At 40.4% G+C, this 15,280-nt stretch overlaps 1 protein-coding gene across 4 annotated transcripts; it reads left to right on the top strand.

Moving 5' to 3' along the window:
* The first annotated feature begins 8,902 nt into the window (after positions 1-8,902).
* LOC107385819 (uncharacterized) lies at positions 8,903-13,820 on the top strand. 4 transcript variants are annotated; one of them, XM_070549842.1, is made up of 7 exons: positions 8,903-9,361; positions 10,034-10,133; positions 10,601-10,663; positions 10,736-10,801; positions 10,872-11,012; positions 13,237-13,475; positions 13,552-13,818. In XM_070549842.1, the coding sequence occupies exons 2-7, from the start codon at positions 10,048-10,050 to the stop codon at positions 13,572-13,574; spliced, it is 618 nt and encodes a 205-aa protein (XP_070405943.1). In that variant the 5' UTR covers positions 8,903-9,361; positions 10,034-10,047; the 3' UTR covers positions 13,575-13,818. The 4 variants fall into 4 exon arrangements, with proteins under 4 accessions (XP_070405943.1, XP_070405945.1, XP_070405944.1 ...); XM_070549843.1 differs by lacking the exon at positions 8,903-9,361 and having other exon boundaries at positions 9,635-10,133; positions 13,237-13,469; positions 13,552-13,820; XM_070549841.1 differs by lacking the exon at positions 8,903-9,361 and having other exon boundaries at positions 9,875-10,133.
* Positions 13,821-15,280: the final 1,460 nt, after the last annotated feature.

Consider the following 15,280-nt stretch of genomic DNA (forward strand, 5'->3'; position numbering starts at 1 on the left):
CACCATCTATTTTCTATCAGAAACTAATGCAGGAGGTGTAGGAGACTAGTTTCATGTTCAGGCTGTATGAAAAACTCATAGTGACCAATTATAATCAATAAATATATATTTTTCAGTCAACCACACCTTTAAGGCTAAATGAATGGTTCTCCACTCAGGTTACTCTGAATAAATCTACACAGACACAAAGACACAAATCAAAGTGGCCACAATTTTTTTTGCAAATCCTTTTATGTTGGAATAATTATACTGTAGATTTTGGGAGTCGAGATGATGGGATGCTATGCAAGTGTATTAAGAAATTCAAACAGTGGCTTCAAACCTCATGTGAGGGATTTTAGCAGATACTCAGGTTTCTGCCCACAGACCAAAAACATGCCTTCCATTGCTTGGTTATTTACAGCGTAGTAAATATTTGGTTTTACTTTTTAAGCTGGAAGGTTTCCGCTAACACTGTAGCCTTCCTCAGAGCACCGCCAACATTGGTGGCATCACTTCCTTCGCTGTTTACCTTTGGGCAGTAGACAGCATCGTCCTCAGCTTTTAGTTTCCTTTTAGATTCATTTTAGTTTCATCAGTCCACTAGCCTGGCAAGCCAGACTAAATAAATGTATTATTTAGTCTGGCAACGCTCCATTGACAGCTCTCGGTTGAGGGGCGGGTTCTACCGTTGTCTTTCAAATGATCTCCGCATGCTACTGGACAATGAATGTGACATTCTCACCACATTAGCTATCGGTAAATGAGGCGGTCCGTAGTTGAAGAAGGAGAAAACACATGATTTTTTCTAAAAAAAAAGGCACTTGAATAAATCTATCTGCTCCTGATTCTAATGAAACCCAAGTTCTAATAGTGCAAAATTTATGTAAACGATGTTTCAAACGAGCTGTCGCCATCTTGTTTCACTCTGTTGCATCATCCCATGCAGCATGCATATAGAGTGCCCTGATTGGCCCACAAAGCGGATAAAGCTCTGTGATTTGTTCACTAAGCAGATAGAGCACTATGATTAGCCCACCATTTTGGACCAGTCACGGCTCTTTATGTGTTTGAAACCCCTCTAGAGAGCTGTGATTGGCCAGCCAGAATGCTGTTAGGGGCTGCAGAAGTTCCAGTGGAGCGTTCCTAGACCAAACTTTGCAAAGCAAGAATTTGGTCTAGTTCACTAGGCTATCAGTCCACAGCACCTTATTCCTAAATGAAGCTGGCTTGTCCAAAGGTGCTTTAGCATACCTCAAACTGCTCTGTCTGTGCTGTGGGTGGAGAAAAGGCTTCAGTCTTTACTCACTCTCTCTCACATACAGCATCTCCTTGTGTAAAGTGCGCCGAATAGTTGAACGATGCCCAGTGACTCCATCTGCAGCAAGATGATGTTGTAGGTCTTTGGTGCTGGTCTTTGGGTGGACTCTGACTGTTCTCACCATTCTTCACTTCTGTTTATCCCAGATTTTCCTTGGTCTGACCCTTGGAGCCTTAACTTGAACTGTGGTCTTCCATTTCCTCAGTATGTTCCCAACTGTTGAAACAAACAGTTGAAATCTCTGAGACAGCATTCTGTATCCTTCCCCTAAACCATGATGGTGAGAGTTGTTCTGAGACCCACATGTTGCTGCTCTTCAGAGAAAATTCAAAGAGGAGGTAAACTTAAAATCGCCCCCCTTAAATACTCTTTCTCATGGGCTCGACACACGGGAGGCGACAAACGACCGCGATCAGCGAAATTTGTCGCCGTCGTGTTTATTACCTGTCACAAGGGAGGCGATCTGCGGCAGCGGCCAGCAGCAAAGCCGTCTACGCGTTCTGTTCCATGGCGAAATCGAAACTTTCGTTGTTTTGCTTGGCTGTGTCAGGTTGGAGGGAATTAAGGTTATTTAAGCGGTTCAGAGTTTAAAAAGCGGTAGATATGATGTTTCACAAGGTGCTGCTAGAGTTATGTGAAATCTTACTTCTGATTTTACTATATAAAACATAATAATAATCAACTTCTCCTCCATGTTTTCTCGGAGATGTGCGGAGCATAATGTCCTCTCATTGGTCAGTGAATGAAACCTCCGTTGATTGGTCCTCGTCCGAGCGACAGCGATGAAAAGTTGAAAATGTTTCAACTTTGTGTGGAGGTGAAGGGTCACTGAGCTTTCCAAACAAATTTTGAATTCCAATAATTAGATATAAAGGTTTTGGAATCAATAAAATGACCTCACCCAAACTTATGCACCTGCCTAATTTTATTTAAACATTATTGCACACTTTCTGTAAATCTAATCTAATTTCACTTCACATATATCACTGTGTTAGTCTCCTAAATGATATATTTAACTGAAAATTTTCATTGTAACAACCAACAATTTACACAGGAAGCATTAGGATCAACAAGGCTGACCTAACCATTGCATCCCACTGTAAATTGGTTTAATTAACAACAACAACAATAATAATAATAATAATAATAATAATAATAATAATAATAATAATAATAATAATAATAATAATAATAAACTCTTTCTTTTGTGTACAGTCAAGATCAAGGTTTGTGATTTTCCTCTGTAAATCTTGGTCTGTTTTTGCACTACGTGTTTTATTTAACTCAAACCTTGTAATTTTATTTTGTCTAGCTTGAGCTATAATTTAAAATTAGTTTTAGTTCTGGACTCCCATCATTGCAACTAACCAATCATGGTCAATTATGACTACAGCTAAGTGCAGTGAAGTACATGACGTTTGTTCTTCTGGTATTATTTTGCATCAGGTCACAGGCTACGGAAGCTAAATGAAATGATCTGACAACATCTTTTAAATGCTTTTCTGAAATATTGTACAATCACATTCTTGACTTTATTTTTACCATTTAGATCTTAGATAAGTGGGATTGTCACCGTTTGCACTTTCATGCAAAAGAAAAAGGATTGTTGCCAAAATTAATGAAAAATCCTGGAACTTTGAGGTGATAATTTGTCAATCTTTTAACATATAAAATTCTTTTTACAGGAAAATGGCCTGTTTTTAACCAGGTAATTGGATTTCAACTTGTGGTTTTTGCCCTGCCTCAGATTGACCATAACCATGAATTTGATTCCACAACAGTGACACCTTTTACGCTGGCATAAATGCTAATGCATGTACAATATTTCAGAAAGACATTTTCATTGTTAAAAAGTTATCAGTGAAATGTGTTAGGCTGTTGTAGCCTGTGCATTGCTGCAGAACGATACATGCACAGCTAACATCATGCACAGCTGGGTCTGTAAAGATATAAAATTACTGCAATACCATTGAAAAACATTTTGGGAACTACAAATTATACTTCTGCTAGACCTAACCTGAGTAAAAATGATGGCTCAAATGTGAATAATGATTATAAAATACATAATTCACTGGGAATTGTGTCCTCTAAATTAAATAAATGAGCTTACATGAGACTTTGTTCCTAATATTCAACACTGGCTCTGACTCCACCTGCTCAATGTATGAACTCACTCTTAATTCTCAAGCCTTGTTCACACCAAATGTGGGACAGATGCAGTCAGATTTGCGTACGGCGTTCAGACGGACTGCCATTCATCCCGACTGTAGCTGGCTATCTCTGAAAGTCTTCTCCCACTATATTACCACATTATTGGTCATTTAAAGGGACTTTATGGACTTTTGAATTTTTATGCTCACGATTGCCCCCTCAGGCCAAAGCGTAACGGCAGCTTCAATAGTAGGCTCGCGCACGAGGTGTGCATGCTGTACGTGCACACTCCTTAACGAAAGTAACAGCTGAGACAGTCCCGTGTGTGTGTGTGTGTGTGTGTGTGTGTGTGTGTGTGTGTGTGTGTGTGTGTGTGTGTGTGTGTGTGTGTGTGTGTGTGTGTGTGTGTGTGTGTGGGGCCTGGAGGACAGAGGACAGGAGAACGCGCAGCTAATTAATTAAATAATTTGGTTCTGTACCTTTCTCTTCAGCACAGCCGACAAAGGTTTAAGATGGGTCAGTCCTCCTGCATGCTCAGATCATTCCCTTCCCTTGCTTGAAAAATTGTTCCAAAATGAAACTTGAACCCACATCTTTTTTATCTGTGAATTCAATGCCGTTCAGCGAGTCTCAAATAAAAATTTGGGCATCTTACTGTAAAAAAATATACCATTAATGTAAAAAATACACTCTAATTGAACTATGTTCACATCCAGAATCAAACGCAGGTCTTATGCATGAGAGTCCGACATTTTACAAGGTGAGCTACACACCAGTAACATTCATGGCATCTGTAACTTTTATATCCTTGATGACACATGAAACAACGTCAATCCAAAGAACGGTTCGGAGCAGAAATGGCTATTTTGTTGCTAATTTGCAGGAAATATCTAGAAGAAAGTAGCTAAGGGTCCTCAGAAATGTAGCTAGGTTCATCACTTAGGAACAGCGACAAAGTCGCTGAGTTGACACTGCCTCTCTCTCTGCTGCTAAAGCTACGGATAGCAAATGCTACGGGCTATGACTGAGCGTGAACGTGCATGAAGCAGCCTGCTCGACCCGAGCATCTCTCTTTTTCTGTGATTTTACAGAAAAACAGGCAATCACAGTAAAAATGCCAGGGCTCATTCTACAGGACCAGGGCATTGCAGGAGAATGTATGAAGAAGACATTTATTATTTCGATACATGTTTTGGCTGTCAAACTTACATAATGCCCCTTTAACACAATGTTTAAATATATAACTGCAAAAATAACATATAGCATCATACACTGTGAATTAATGTCCCTGTCACTAATAATAAAACAAAAGCCGGCAACAACAATGCAACACATTTGGAAATGCACCAGATCCACCTCGCTGAAACACGTCTCACTTCCTGTCAGGATCATCTCATTAACTTCATAACGAAGACAGCAGCATCCAGAAATAACAGACTCCTTGCAGAAACTTTCTGGAGCTCTGCACCTGGACCTGCATCTTTATGAATGCAGTTTTCTTTTATCCTATCCTATTTATCCTACAATAGCTTACTGTATAATGGTCAGCAGCTATGGCCTATTGGTTGGACAAAAGAGCTAAAGAAACTAGATGGATGTCTGTGGGACAGCCATCTACTTTCTTTAGCTCTTTTCTGCGGTATGGAAAACAGGCGTGAGCAGAGGCGCTCGTCGTAAATTCTCGCCTAATGTGAACAAAGGAGCTGCGGGCAGCAGGCAAATTTCGTGAGCGATTCACTTTGCGGCCCTTTGCAGCCGATGTGAACCTGACATTACATTTTAAACCAACTCATTCTCACACTCAAAACTTCGAAAAATGATGAAGGGTGACCAAGCGTTGTGCCAGAGCATCGCTTTCCGATGCCTGCAGGAAAACGGGGATTTTAGCGAACTGAGACATTTATCCTCTTGCACTTTAACTTTCCCCTCACCCCCATCCTAACCTTAACCCACTTGCGCATGCAAAACTTTGTTTTTTGTTGTATTGTTGCTGTCATGCACGGTTAGCGGCAAATTTAGAATGAGATCCTGGTTAAGGTTAGGATGGGAGTGAGGGGAAGGTTAAATCGCTAGCGGTTAGACGTTACATGTCGGTGAAACCTCCGTCTTACCGCGGGTGTTGGAAAGCGACGCTGTGGCACAGTGCGTCACCTCCCAACGCGTTGGGGCTTCCAATGCGTTGGAAACAAACGTTTGGTCACCCTTCATCATTTTTCAATGTTTTGGGTGAGAGAATGTCTAAAATCAAGGTAACCATGCAAACATCTGACTAGCTAGCAGTATCAGTAGGAGTTGATAATAAGGCTCTATGGTACGTGTGCTTATTTGAAGCTTAATTTTAAATCAGTTGACATCAATGGGCAAATAAGGACCTATCATTGTTTTATTGAAACTTGTTTTTGGGGCGTGCTGAATTTTTTCTGATGATTTACATTGACTATTATGAATTTGAATTCTAAAACCCAAACATGCGCAAGGAAAGCATACAAGTGACACAAACCACAACTGGAAGACAAACCTGAGACAGTTTAGCTGTGAGACGACATTATTTAACCGTGCACCTCACAGTAGGCATGAGGAGAATTTTCTCTTGTCTTTAAATGTTGCTGCAACTGATTTGATGCCAATCGATGTATTTTCTACATCCAGTAGACACTCAGACACAACTACAAGCCAGTCTCATCACTTCTCGATTGTTTGGGTAACTCTCAAAATCAAGGATGTGAGCAGCACATTTCTGAATAGGTGATTTTAAGGAAATGCCGCCTTCCTCAGACGTAGGTGTGTGTGTGTGTGTGTGTGTGTGTGTGTGTGTGTGTGTGTGTGTGTGTGTGTGTGTGTGTGTGTGTGTGTTTGTAAAAAAAAAAAGGCATCTTGTATAATGCTGCTAATCAATAGCACTGCAGAGGTTCTATTTTCAAATGGCTTTTGAAATAAAAATTCAAAAACAAGCCAGCAGTCAGCATTCATAGATTTCTCTTCAACAACAGTAATGTTTTAGTCCTGCTATTATAGATGCTCCATCAGTGCTCACTAATTAGGAGGGCACCTTTTTTACAGGCAGCAAGAAAAGGACACGGGTGTGTGTGTGGGGGGGGGTGGGGGGTGGGGGGGGGGGGTGGGGGGCTTGGAAAAGAATCACTGAGGTTTATTAATGAGGGGGTGTCGGCCTTGTGTGCCCAGAGAACAATATGAAAAGGAGCGATCAGAGACCTGCTCCATCCATCACCCTGAAAACGGTGTGGAGCCACCAGCCGGGTAAAGCTTTTAGAGGCAATCCTGAATGTAGGCACAAGCGCCGAGGAGAAAATCATCACTTCAAATAGCATATCATTTTCTAAAGCAGCTTCTGACCTCCAGCGCTACTGTTTTCTTATTTAGCTGCTGTATACGTTGCTTTTGAGGAGGCTTGGATGAATTTGTTTTTAAAGAGTTTCTGAATGTCATCCTGTTACCTTGACGGGATGGCTTTTCCTCTGCTGAAACAACCGTTTAGAATTCAGGACCTTAAAACAGACGGTTACTGAGCTGCTAGATAAAGGCAAGAGATGAACCAAGGATGTATGCAAGCCCTAAATGCTGGGTTGTTTTACTATATTGACTCGTTTAATATAAAAAATAGCTATATATTTATTACAACATGCATCATTTAAGGCAAGAATGAGCAAGATAATTTTACTTAACCTTCACTGGTACAGAGTAGCTTATTATTCTGCCTTTCTTTGCTTAAGAAGGGTCCAATGATGAATGGGGCATAGAGAATATGAAGCAGACAGGAATAATAAGATGAGAATAAAAGTTAAAGCTGCCAATTAAACTTGGTAGGTCCGGCATTAACAGAAAAGTAATGAAGTAAGTAATAAATGTGGTCAGAAGTTAAACTTTTAAAACACTCCACTAGACTATTTATTCCTCAGTATGGTGGAGCTGGTGGCAAACTCCAGCAGCTAAAGGTGGGGAATACATCACACACACACACACACACACACACACACACACACACACACACACACACACACATACACACACACACACACACACACACACACACACACACACACACACACCTGGTGGAGTAATCTATATAAAATGTATACATCATTCTTTTTAAAAGAAACTATTTTGCTTCAACCAAAGGCGTCCAAACGTCTTGCTTGTCCAACCAAAATTAACAAGTTTAACTCTCCCACTGTCCTAATGGGTGTGACCCAGCGAGGAAAGTTGACCATTGAGCAGGATTGATGGTTTATCCCTTGAGGTCCATGTGGCAGGGGTGAGGAGTGAGCACCACCTTTTTTTCAGTCATCAACCACACTTCGTGTTACTTCAAGAACGAGTCACGTTTATCAAAGTAAGAATTTATTTTACAAACAATTTAAAACATGACTAATGAATTAAGCATTTACTGTGAGTGAATGTAACGAAACATGCTGAAGGAACCTATGTGTGAATGCGCTTTCAGTCAGAGCTTCCTTATCAAAATAAGCTGAGTTCTGGTGGAAAGAATTTTGTTTGCTCTAAGCTATAAAGTGGTTATCATCAAAAATACATTCAGACGCAATCTCTCTGTGTTCTACCTCACCCTTTCATGACCCTCGTCACGGATCCGGAGGTCAGAGAGGTCGGATGACCTCGGGGCACCCAGGTCCGCTAGATTGACCGCAGTCCAGAGTTGTCAACAGGCAGCACAGGTTGGGATCAGCTTGCGTCTCAGGAATAACTCTTAAGGAGTTTAACAATATCAGCTTTGTTCTGCAGGAATTGTTTGCTGTCTCAGCTTAGTAGGTGCAAAAACAATTTTGACGACGTGTCAAAATCTTTGATAGTTTTTGCTACAGATGGCCGGTCTGAGCGATTCTCTAGAACTAACGAATCTCTCAGCGTGTTTTAGTTTTAAAGTTTAGTTGTTATGGTTTGGACAGCCAATCAGAGGCTGACAAGTTTGGAGATGTTACCAAGACAACTCAAAAGCACGTCTTCTTGATGTAGGATGTTCTGACAAGGATAATACTATGTGTCAGGGTTTAACTTAGCCATACTTGTTATTGTGTAAGCAGGTGTGAGGACCTTGTCGTCAAAACATGGTGAACACATTGCAGTCTAGTAGACAAACATAACATCCATTCAGTTTTCGTTACACTATAATTGCCATAAGTAGTGATAAGAAAATGTTTATTTAATGATTTTCTAGATTATAAATCATAAAATAAGTTATTAAATCATTCTTGAATTTAGCAACTGATTCGAGCTGGATCTTCTTTCTTCTGGAGGCCGACAGATGAGACCTTGGGAAAGAAAGTTATTGTTTATGATTCAGACTTGCAGAGTCTGAATCCCAGCTGGTGTGTAGGCAGACTCGTTTAAAGGGAACACATGCAATATTGTGTCTCCTTTCTGACCAGATGTTAAAGGCACAGTCTGCAACATTTAAATGTAGAATAACTTTAAAAATGTTTGATTTTGGCCATCTGACCCAATTTTATTAAAAAAAGTAAATAATCTTTAATATTTCAATTTTCTCCTAAGTCCCTCCCCTGCCCTGTAGAGCTCAGCCAATATTTCTGCAAGCCTAACGCGTTGACCAATAGCGCTGCGTTTCCACCAGGGGGCAGCTGTCAATCATCGAGCACGAGCATTAGATCTCAGCATGCACAACAGTGTCACGCGCCTCACTGGCTTACTGCAGAAACTTGGAGCAACAAAACCCCAAATTACCGATTCCTCGACTGCCTTCCACATCTAAAAAAACATTTAAAAAGTTTAAAAGCCCTTCTTCAAAAGTGGCTGTAAGACGTTTCAGACAGTCGAGTAGAATTTACATTGGAGATTGTTTTACACACGATGGAGAGATTGTCGTGATCTACACGGCCTGAAAACGGATGAAGAGTTGGCAAAGTATCTTTTAGACAGGTAAGTTATTTATTGTTTTTCGGATAATTTACTTATAATCTTTCTTTCACTGAAAGAAGTAATAGAGCAAACAAGCTTTGTATGCTCGGTGTCCTATTGGCTAATGTAGCATTAGCTTGAATGCTAAGTCGACATGAATCGATGCTAGTCGAACTATTTATGCTATATTGGAAGAAGTTTGAGTAACGAAAGGGGATTTTATGTTTTTTGTTTATATGGGAGCTAATGATTAGTGCGGCGTTTAACTATAGGCCACATCAGTATATTGTTTTAAGCCCTTGTTTATAACTTCCCCGTTAGCGGGGTTCAGTTAGCATCTTGAAAGCTGAATTAGGTGTTTACACTTGCCTGAGCTGCGTGTTTGATTAAAACGAGTAATCAGCAGCTCATGTAGCACTTGTAGAAGTCTGAGGAGATGATTCAGCAGTTAGAATTACGTGTGATTGATCAGGAACGTATCCAAAACCTTACGTTTCCATTAGCACTGAAAGACATATTGTGCTAACCTGGGTGGGCCACGTGTACAGATTATGTCTGAGTTTGTGGTCTTACCTACGTGAAAACTCCATATTAAAATAAAAGGAATGATAATCAGCTCGTGCAAAAATCTGTGAAGGCTGGGGAGACTTGTTTAGCTTGTGATCACTAATTTTTGGGCTTTGTTTTTTACAGTCATCAGTCCAAATATGAAGCATCAACATCTACACCAACTGTTTATTTCTCCAACACCAGTGCCAGCTCTGTCGAGCATTCATGGAGAATCATCTGAAAGGTAAATAGCTGCGTAAAAACCTCTACCAGGAATATTATAATTTTGCCTCTGTTTGTTTTAAGTTAGTGGTGGATTATTTTGAAAAAATTCTAGAAATGCGATAATGAATGAATATAAAAAATGTATAGGAATAAATAGTAAAACTACATTTTATATAGCGCCTCTCAAGATAAAACTCTTGAGACACTTCACAACAACAAAATTAAACATATTTTAAAAAATTATATTTTTATTTCAAAGTTTATGAGAAAAAAATAACACAATTGTGTTTTTAAAATGTAAAGAGAGAGACAGGAAATTATTTGTAAAGAAGGAATTCAGTGGATACAGAGAAATGCGTAATAAGTAGTGAGAAAAATAAGGAGAGGGTGATGATGACGGCCAATAGACGAGGTCTATTACCTTCAAAATGACAAAATATGTATTGATTCTAATCATATTCTTGTGCTTGTATTTTATTTTCATAGGGATGATAATTTGGAGGAGGTGATGGAACAAGGTGAAACTAAAAAAGAAGAATCTTCACAAATGTAAGTACAAGGTTGTATCTGTATACGGCTGTCACATTTGTCAGGAAAAGTAAACAATAATTACTTTTTTAGGTTATCTTGTGTGGGAATTGAAGCAAACATTGACGAGGAAGAGTTCAACAATATTCAAAACTCTGTGTAAGTATTCAGATGTTAATAAAATGTGTCTAATTTTCCATACTAAAAACTTTATATTGTGTATATTCAGGATAGAGTCATCAGATGACACATGGTCACCAAACAGAGAAACAGAAGTTGATTCGTCTTCAGAGGAGGACGAAACCATCGAGATGGACAGCGGTACTGATGACAGCGGTGATGAGGACTACACACCTTATATACACATAAGGTAATTCCTTTCGTTTAACACAGGGATTCCCAAAGTGTGGTGCGCGCACCCCTGGGGGGGCTGCCGCTAGGGGGTGCGCGAGCTGCCACTAGGGGGTGCGCGAGGTGAAAAGTGTAATGGCTGCGGAGCTCAGAGAAGTCTGTCATATGTCACCATTAGCGTAGCCAGAAACTCGTTTGTGGGCGGGCCTAAGAAAACGTAAGTGGGCACAATAAATATAATTGAAAACAAGTATATTTTTGCGTGCACGTGTGTGTCCCCTCCACATGTGCCCTAGCTTCATAATAACAATGCGCCGAGCTTCAGCACTCTGGCCTGCGCACGCCGATATGTTCCGTATTTGATAATTTTTAACGGTGTTGGAGAAATCTGAAGGTGGTGAGTCATTCTGGCAGATTGTAATTAACACCTGTCTCATGCAGGTGTTCTGACATTGTAAACCTCACACACAGAACATTGTGGATGTAACTAAATAAATAAGAAATGTTTCCCATTCAGGCTATTGACAGCGTGCCGGAGATCTGAAGTTCAGAGTGCGTCTGTCAGAGGTCAGACGCGTGCCAGCGGAACCACGGCTCACGGTTGCACAAGTGAGCACATCTGGGCTGGGCAGAAGTCATTTTACAACATTGGTTTAAATAGCGCCAAATAACGAGGCGCGGTGACTGGAGCGGCTCATGGAGCTGTGCCGCGCGCACACACACACACGCAGATTCAATAACCCCCAAATTCCACTACCTCCGCTCCGACACGAACGCCGGAGCAAAATCGGTCCCGTTGTAGTCAATCAGAGCAATTCCACTACAGCGGCCATGCTCCGGCAGTGCGGCGCCGTGCGCCGCCCTCTGTTCCGGCGTCCGGCAAAAATAGAATCGATCCTATTTTCGCCGGACGCCGGAGCACCTCCGCAGTAAATGGACAGAAATCACAACCGTCCAACAGGAAAAGGAGCAAGCACACTTTCCGTTTTTCACAATACATCGATAAACAAAAGGCGTTTTTTGTTTCATATGCACAGGTTTAACAACTTTTAACAACTATCAGTGGCGACTGAAGTTTAAATGCACAAAAGTAAGCCATAAATACAGTTTCTACTATCAAAGTAGTCACGCTTTGTTGATCCAAACACTGCTGATCTCTCTACACAAATGATGGGCAGATTAAACAGTTCATGCCGATGCTTCTCCCACACAACGGGTGTTTGGATCTAACTTCCGCGTTTATTGCTCGGACTGTATCGCAAGATCTCGAAAATCCCGCGCATGCTTGTTTGCCCACCTCAGGTCTCCGCACCGGAGCGGAGCCGTTGTAGAGCGGGTACCAGTAAAAATTGAGTTCGGAAGCGAGCGGCTGCGGAGGGCGGGGGCGGAGGTAGTGGAATTTGGGGGTAAGAGCGCACGCTGCGCAAACTCCGGCGCCCCAGAAATCAGCGCTGCCTCCTCTGTGATAAAAACTTTTAAGAGGTTTTATAACATGTTTCATTCCAGGTCAAATTAAGATATTAGCTTCTATTTTGGGATGACGTATTAAAGTCGGGTCCGCTCCAGCCAGTGACTCCGAACCTGACTACAACCCCTGTTGCAGCATTTGTTATTCCAGTCCGCGTGGCAGCGGATCGCAGATTCAGTCACACCATAAAACAGCAATAAGTCGGTCTGAGGCAAAAGTGAACCTCATGGCTTTTCCATATTTTCCCCTATAGACATTTGATTACGCACAAGTAGGTGACCAGCTCAGGTTTACGCAGAGCAGAAGGAAGGAGAGCGCTCTGGCCGCACAGGTTAAACGTTCCTACTTTAAGAAAACCGTTAAATTGCATTGTTTATGTGCTACCTGGGCACTCTAAATATTTATTTAAAATTAAATCAAAGGAAATTGTAATTGTATCGAATGTTTATTAATTACTATTTAAAAAATGAAAGTGATGGGGAAAAAGGTCGATCATATTTTTTTAACCCTGTCTGTTTAGCTTGACGTCTGATATATATATATATATATATATATATATATATATATATATATATATATATATATATATATATATATATATATATATATATATATATATATATATATAGCCATGCCCTGATGTGGGGGCTGGGGGGTGCGTCGACATGGTCGGGACATAGAAGGGGGTGCGCGGCTAAATAAGTTTGGGAACCACTGGTTTAACATTCTATAAAACTGCAATAGCGCATAGTTAATAAAAAGCTTTTGTTCACAGGACTGGAGCAGCATTACAAAAAATATTACAACTTGAGACTCTGCAAGAAATTAACATAGAGGATACAGTTCATGACTGTAATATCCCAGAAGCAACTGACCGACGTTTGACAAGCAAGAAAGGTCTTCCTCGACGCTACAAGCTAAGGCCTGAGGATCCAAGGCGTTATGGTTTGCTGTCCGGAGTTCCTGCACCATCAACAGAGGAACTTCTACAACACCTACGGACTTGCGGTGATGGTAAAATAAAACATTATCTGCCTTACATCTTCCACACAATAGTCCATCTCTAATTGAGTTTATTTTTTATTTACAGGTAAAACTTTGCCACAGACATAGGTGTTGGGGGAGGCAAGAGAAAACCCAAAACCTTCTTTATTTTTGTTTCCTGTGTTTGTTTGTTTTTTGAAAATAAAGATATATTTTGGGGAAATAAGGACTAATAATTAAAAAATTTATGTAAAATGTTGGAGGTAGACATAATTTTTTGTTGTTGTGCAGGAGTTTTAAAATTTATGGTATTTTTACAAATGCAACACAGAGTTGTGCTTTAGAACACTTTATTAGAGCATCAAACAAAAATGTATAAAAACAAACTTATGTAAAATATCAAATATATACATTTATTTACAATCGTCTTGGAATAAAACCAGTGTAGTTACCATTGGGGTCAGGGAATTTTGCAGAATAAACTCCATGTGTGGTACAGTTGAAATACATGTCTGGGGAGGCTGTTGGCAGCATTTCTTTTCCAAATCAGTTGGCATATCTCTGCAGTGGGAGCATACACACCATGAAGGTTGATTGGGTGTTGGAGGTGTTGTGGCAGGTGGGCCAGAGAGGGCAAGTACATCAAAGAGAACACCAGTGTCTGTCCAGCACCATGGTAAGGATGTCAATAGCCTGCTGAGGGTTCAGGTTCTGTATGTGTTGCTACAAAAGTGGAAAGAGATGCTACAGCAACAGTTATGCTTACACGTTCAAAGTCTATTCGCTCGGAACAAAGATTCCGAACTCGAGAGAGATCATCTCCAAGGTCCACAGCTGAGTGTCTCACACTTCTTCGGCCTCTGGATGCACCACGGCTTTGAGATGATGGTGGGCATCTCCTTTTTGCACCACGTCTTGAGGATGCAATAGGAGGTTCAAACTCTTCCTCAGAGGATTCCTCAATCACTGAACTCTAAATTGTATTAGAATAAAAAAAATTATACTAATATAAAAAGTTCTCTTGCATATTAATCAATTTTGACACAGATCAGGTTTACATCTAGTCAAAATTTGGGCTAAACCAACAATAAACAGAAACCCTATGAAAACAACCATGATTATAGGAGGACTACACAGAATGCAGTGTTTATTCATGATTTCCACATAAATTATTTATATGCTTTGATATATTCATCCCATCTTGAATGGCAAAGCAATTAAAAATAAGCTAGTTACTTGTAATAAAATGCTAACAATTTGATAGGATTAATTTTATTTACAATATAGATTGCCAACTGTTACTGGTATTTTAAAATATAAACATATTTATAGATATTCTTTATAAAATGCCTTTTGTAAACAGTAAGTGTTTAATGTGCTGGTTAAATACATCTTTCTTACCTCAGATAACTCCATTGCTAACACTAGCTCAGCTCTATTACAAGAAGCAATGCTCCGATGTTGACTGCTTTTCCTGCATGTGCACATTGGGAGGTGTGGCTTTCGGCTCTTTCAGGAAGGGCGGGGGAGTGAGCAACAGCCGTTCGAATTTAAAAATCTCCTCCTCACCCTGACGGTGTCATCCTGCGGACTGTGCCTTTAATAGATGGTGAAAGGTCAGACTGTCCCCAAATTGGCCATTGCTGGACGCTACAGAAACTTTTACAAATTCGTGGAGATGAACGGAAGTTAACCTATGAAGTTAACAGATGGGTCTGAAGCTGCTATGGAGCAAGGATTCAAGACTCAGTTTGTTAAGAAGCGGGTGGATTACAGTGTTCTTAAAGTAAGCAGGGGCCTGACCAGAAACCAGAAAAGCATTAATTATGTAGAGC

This window comes from Nothobranchius furzeri, chromosome 3 (genome assembly GCF_043380555.1).
Source record: "Nothobranchius furzeri strain GRZ-AD chromosome 3, NfurGRZ-RIMD1, whole genome shotgun sequence".
Lineage (NCBI taxonomy): Eukaryota > Metazoa > Chordata > Actinopteri > Cyprinodontiformes > Nothobranchiidae > Nothobranchius > Nothobranchius furzeri.

Bases quoted from the DNA above. Each gene is read 5' to 3' on its own strand.
- LOC107385819 (XM_070549842.1), top strand. From the start codon at position 10,048: ATGAAGCATCAACATCTACACCAACTGTTTATTTCTCCAACACCAGTG. The intron at 10,802-10,871 runs GTAAGTATTCAG...GTGTATATTCAG, and splicing joins AACAATATTCAAAACTCTGT to GATAGAGTCATCAGATGACA. The intron at 11,013-13,236 runs GTAATTCCTTTC...TTTTGTTCACAG, and splicing joins ACACCTTATATACACATAAG to GACTGGAGCAGCATTACAAA.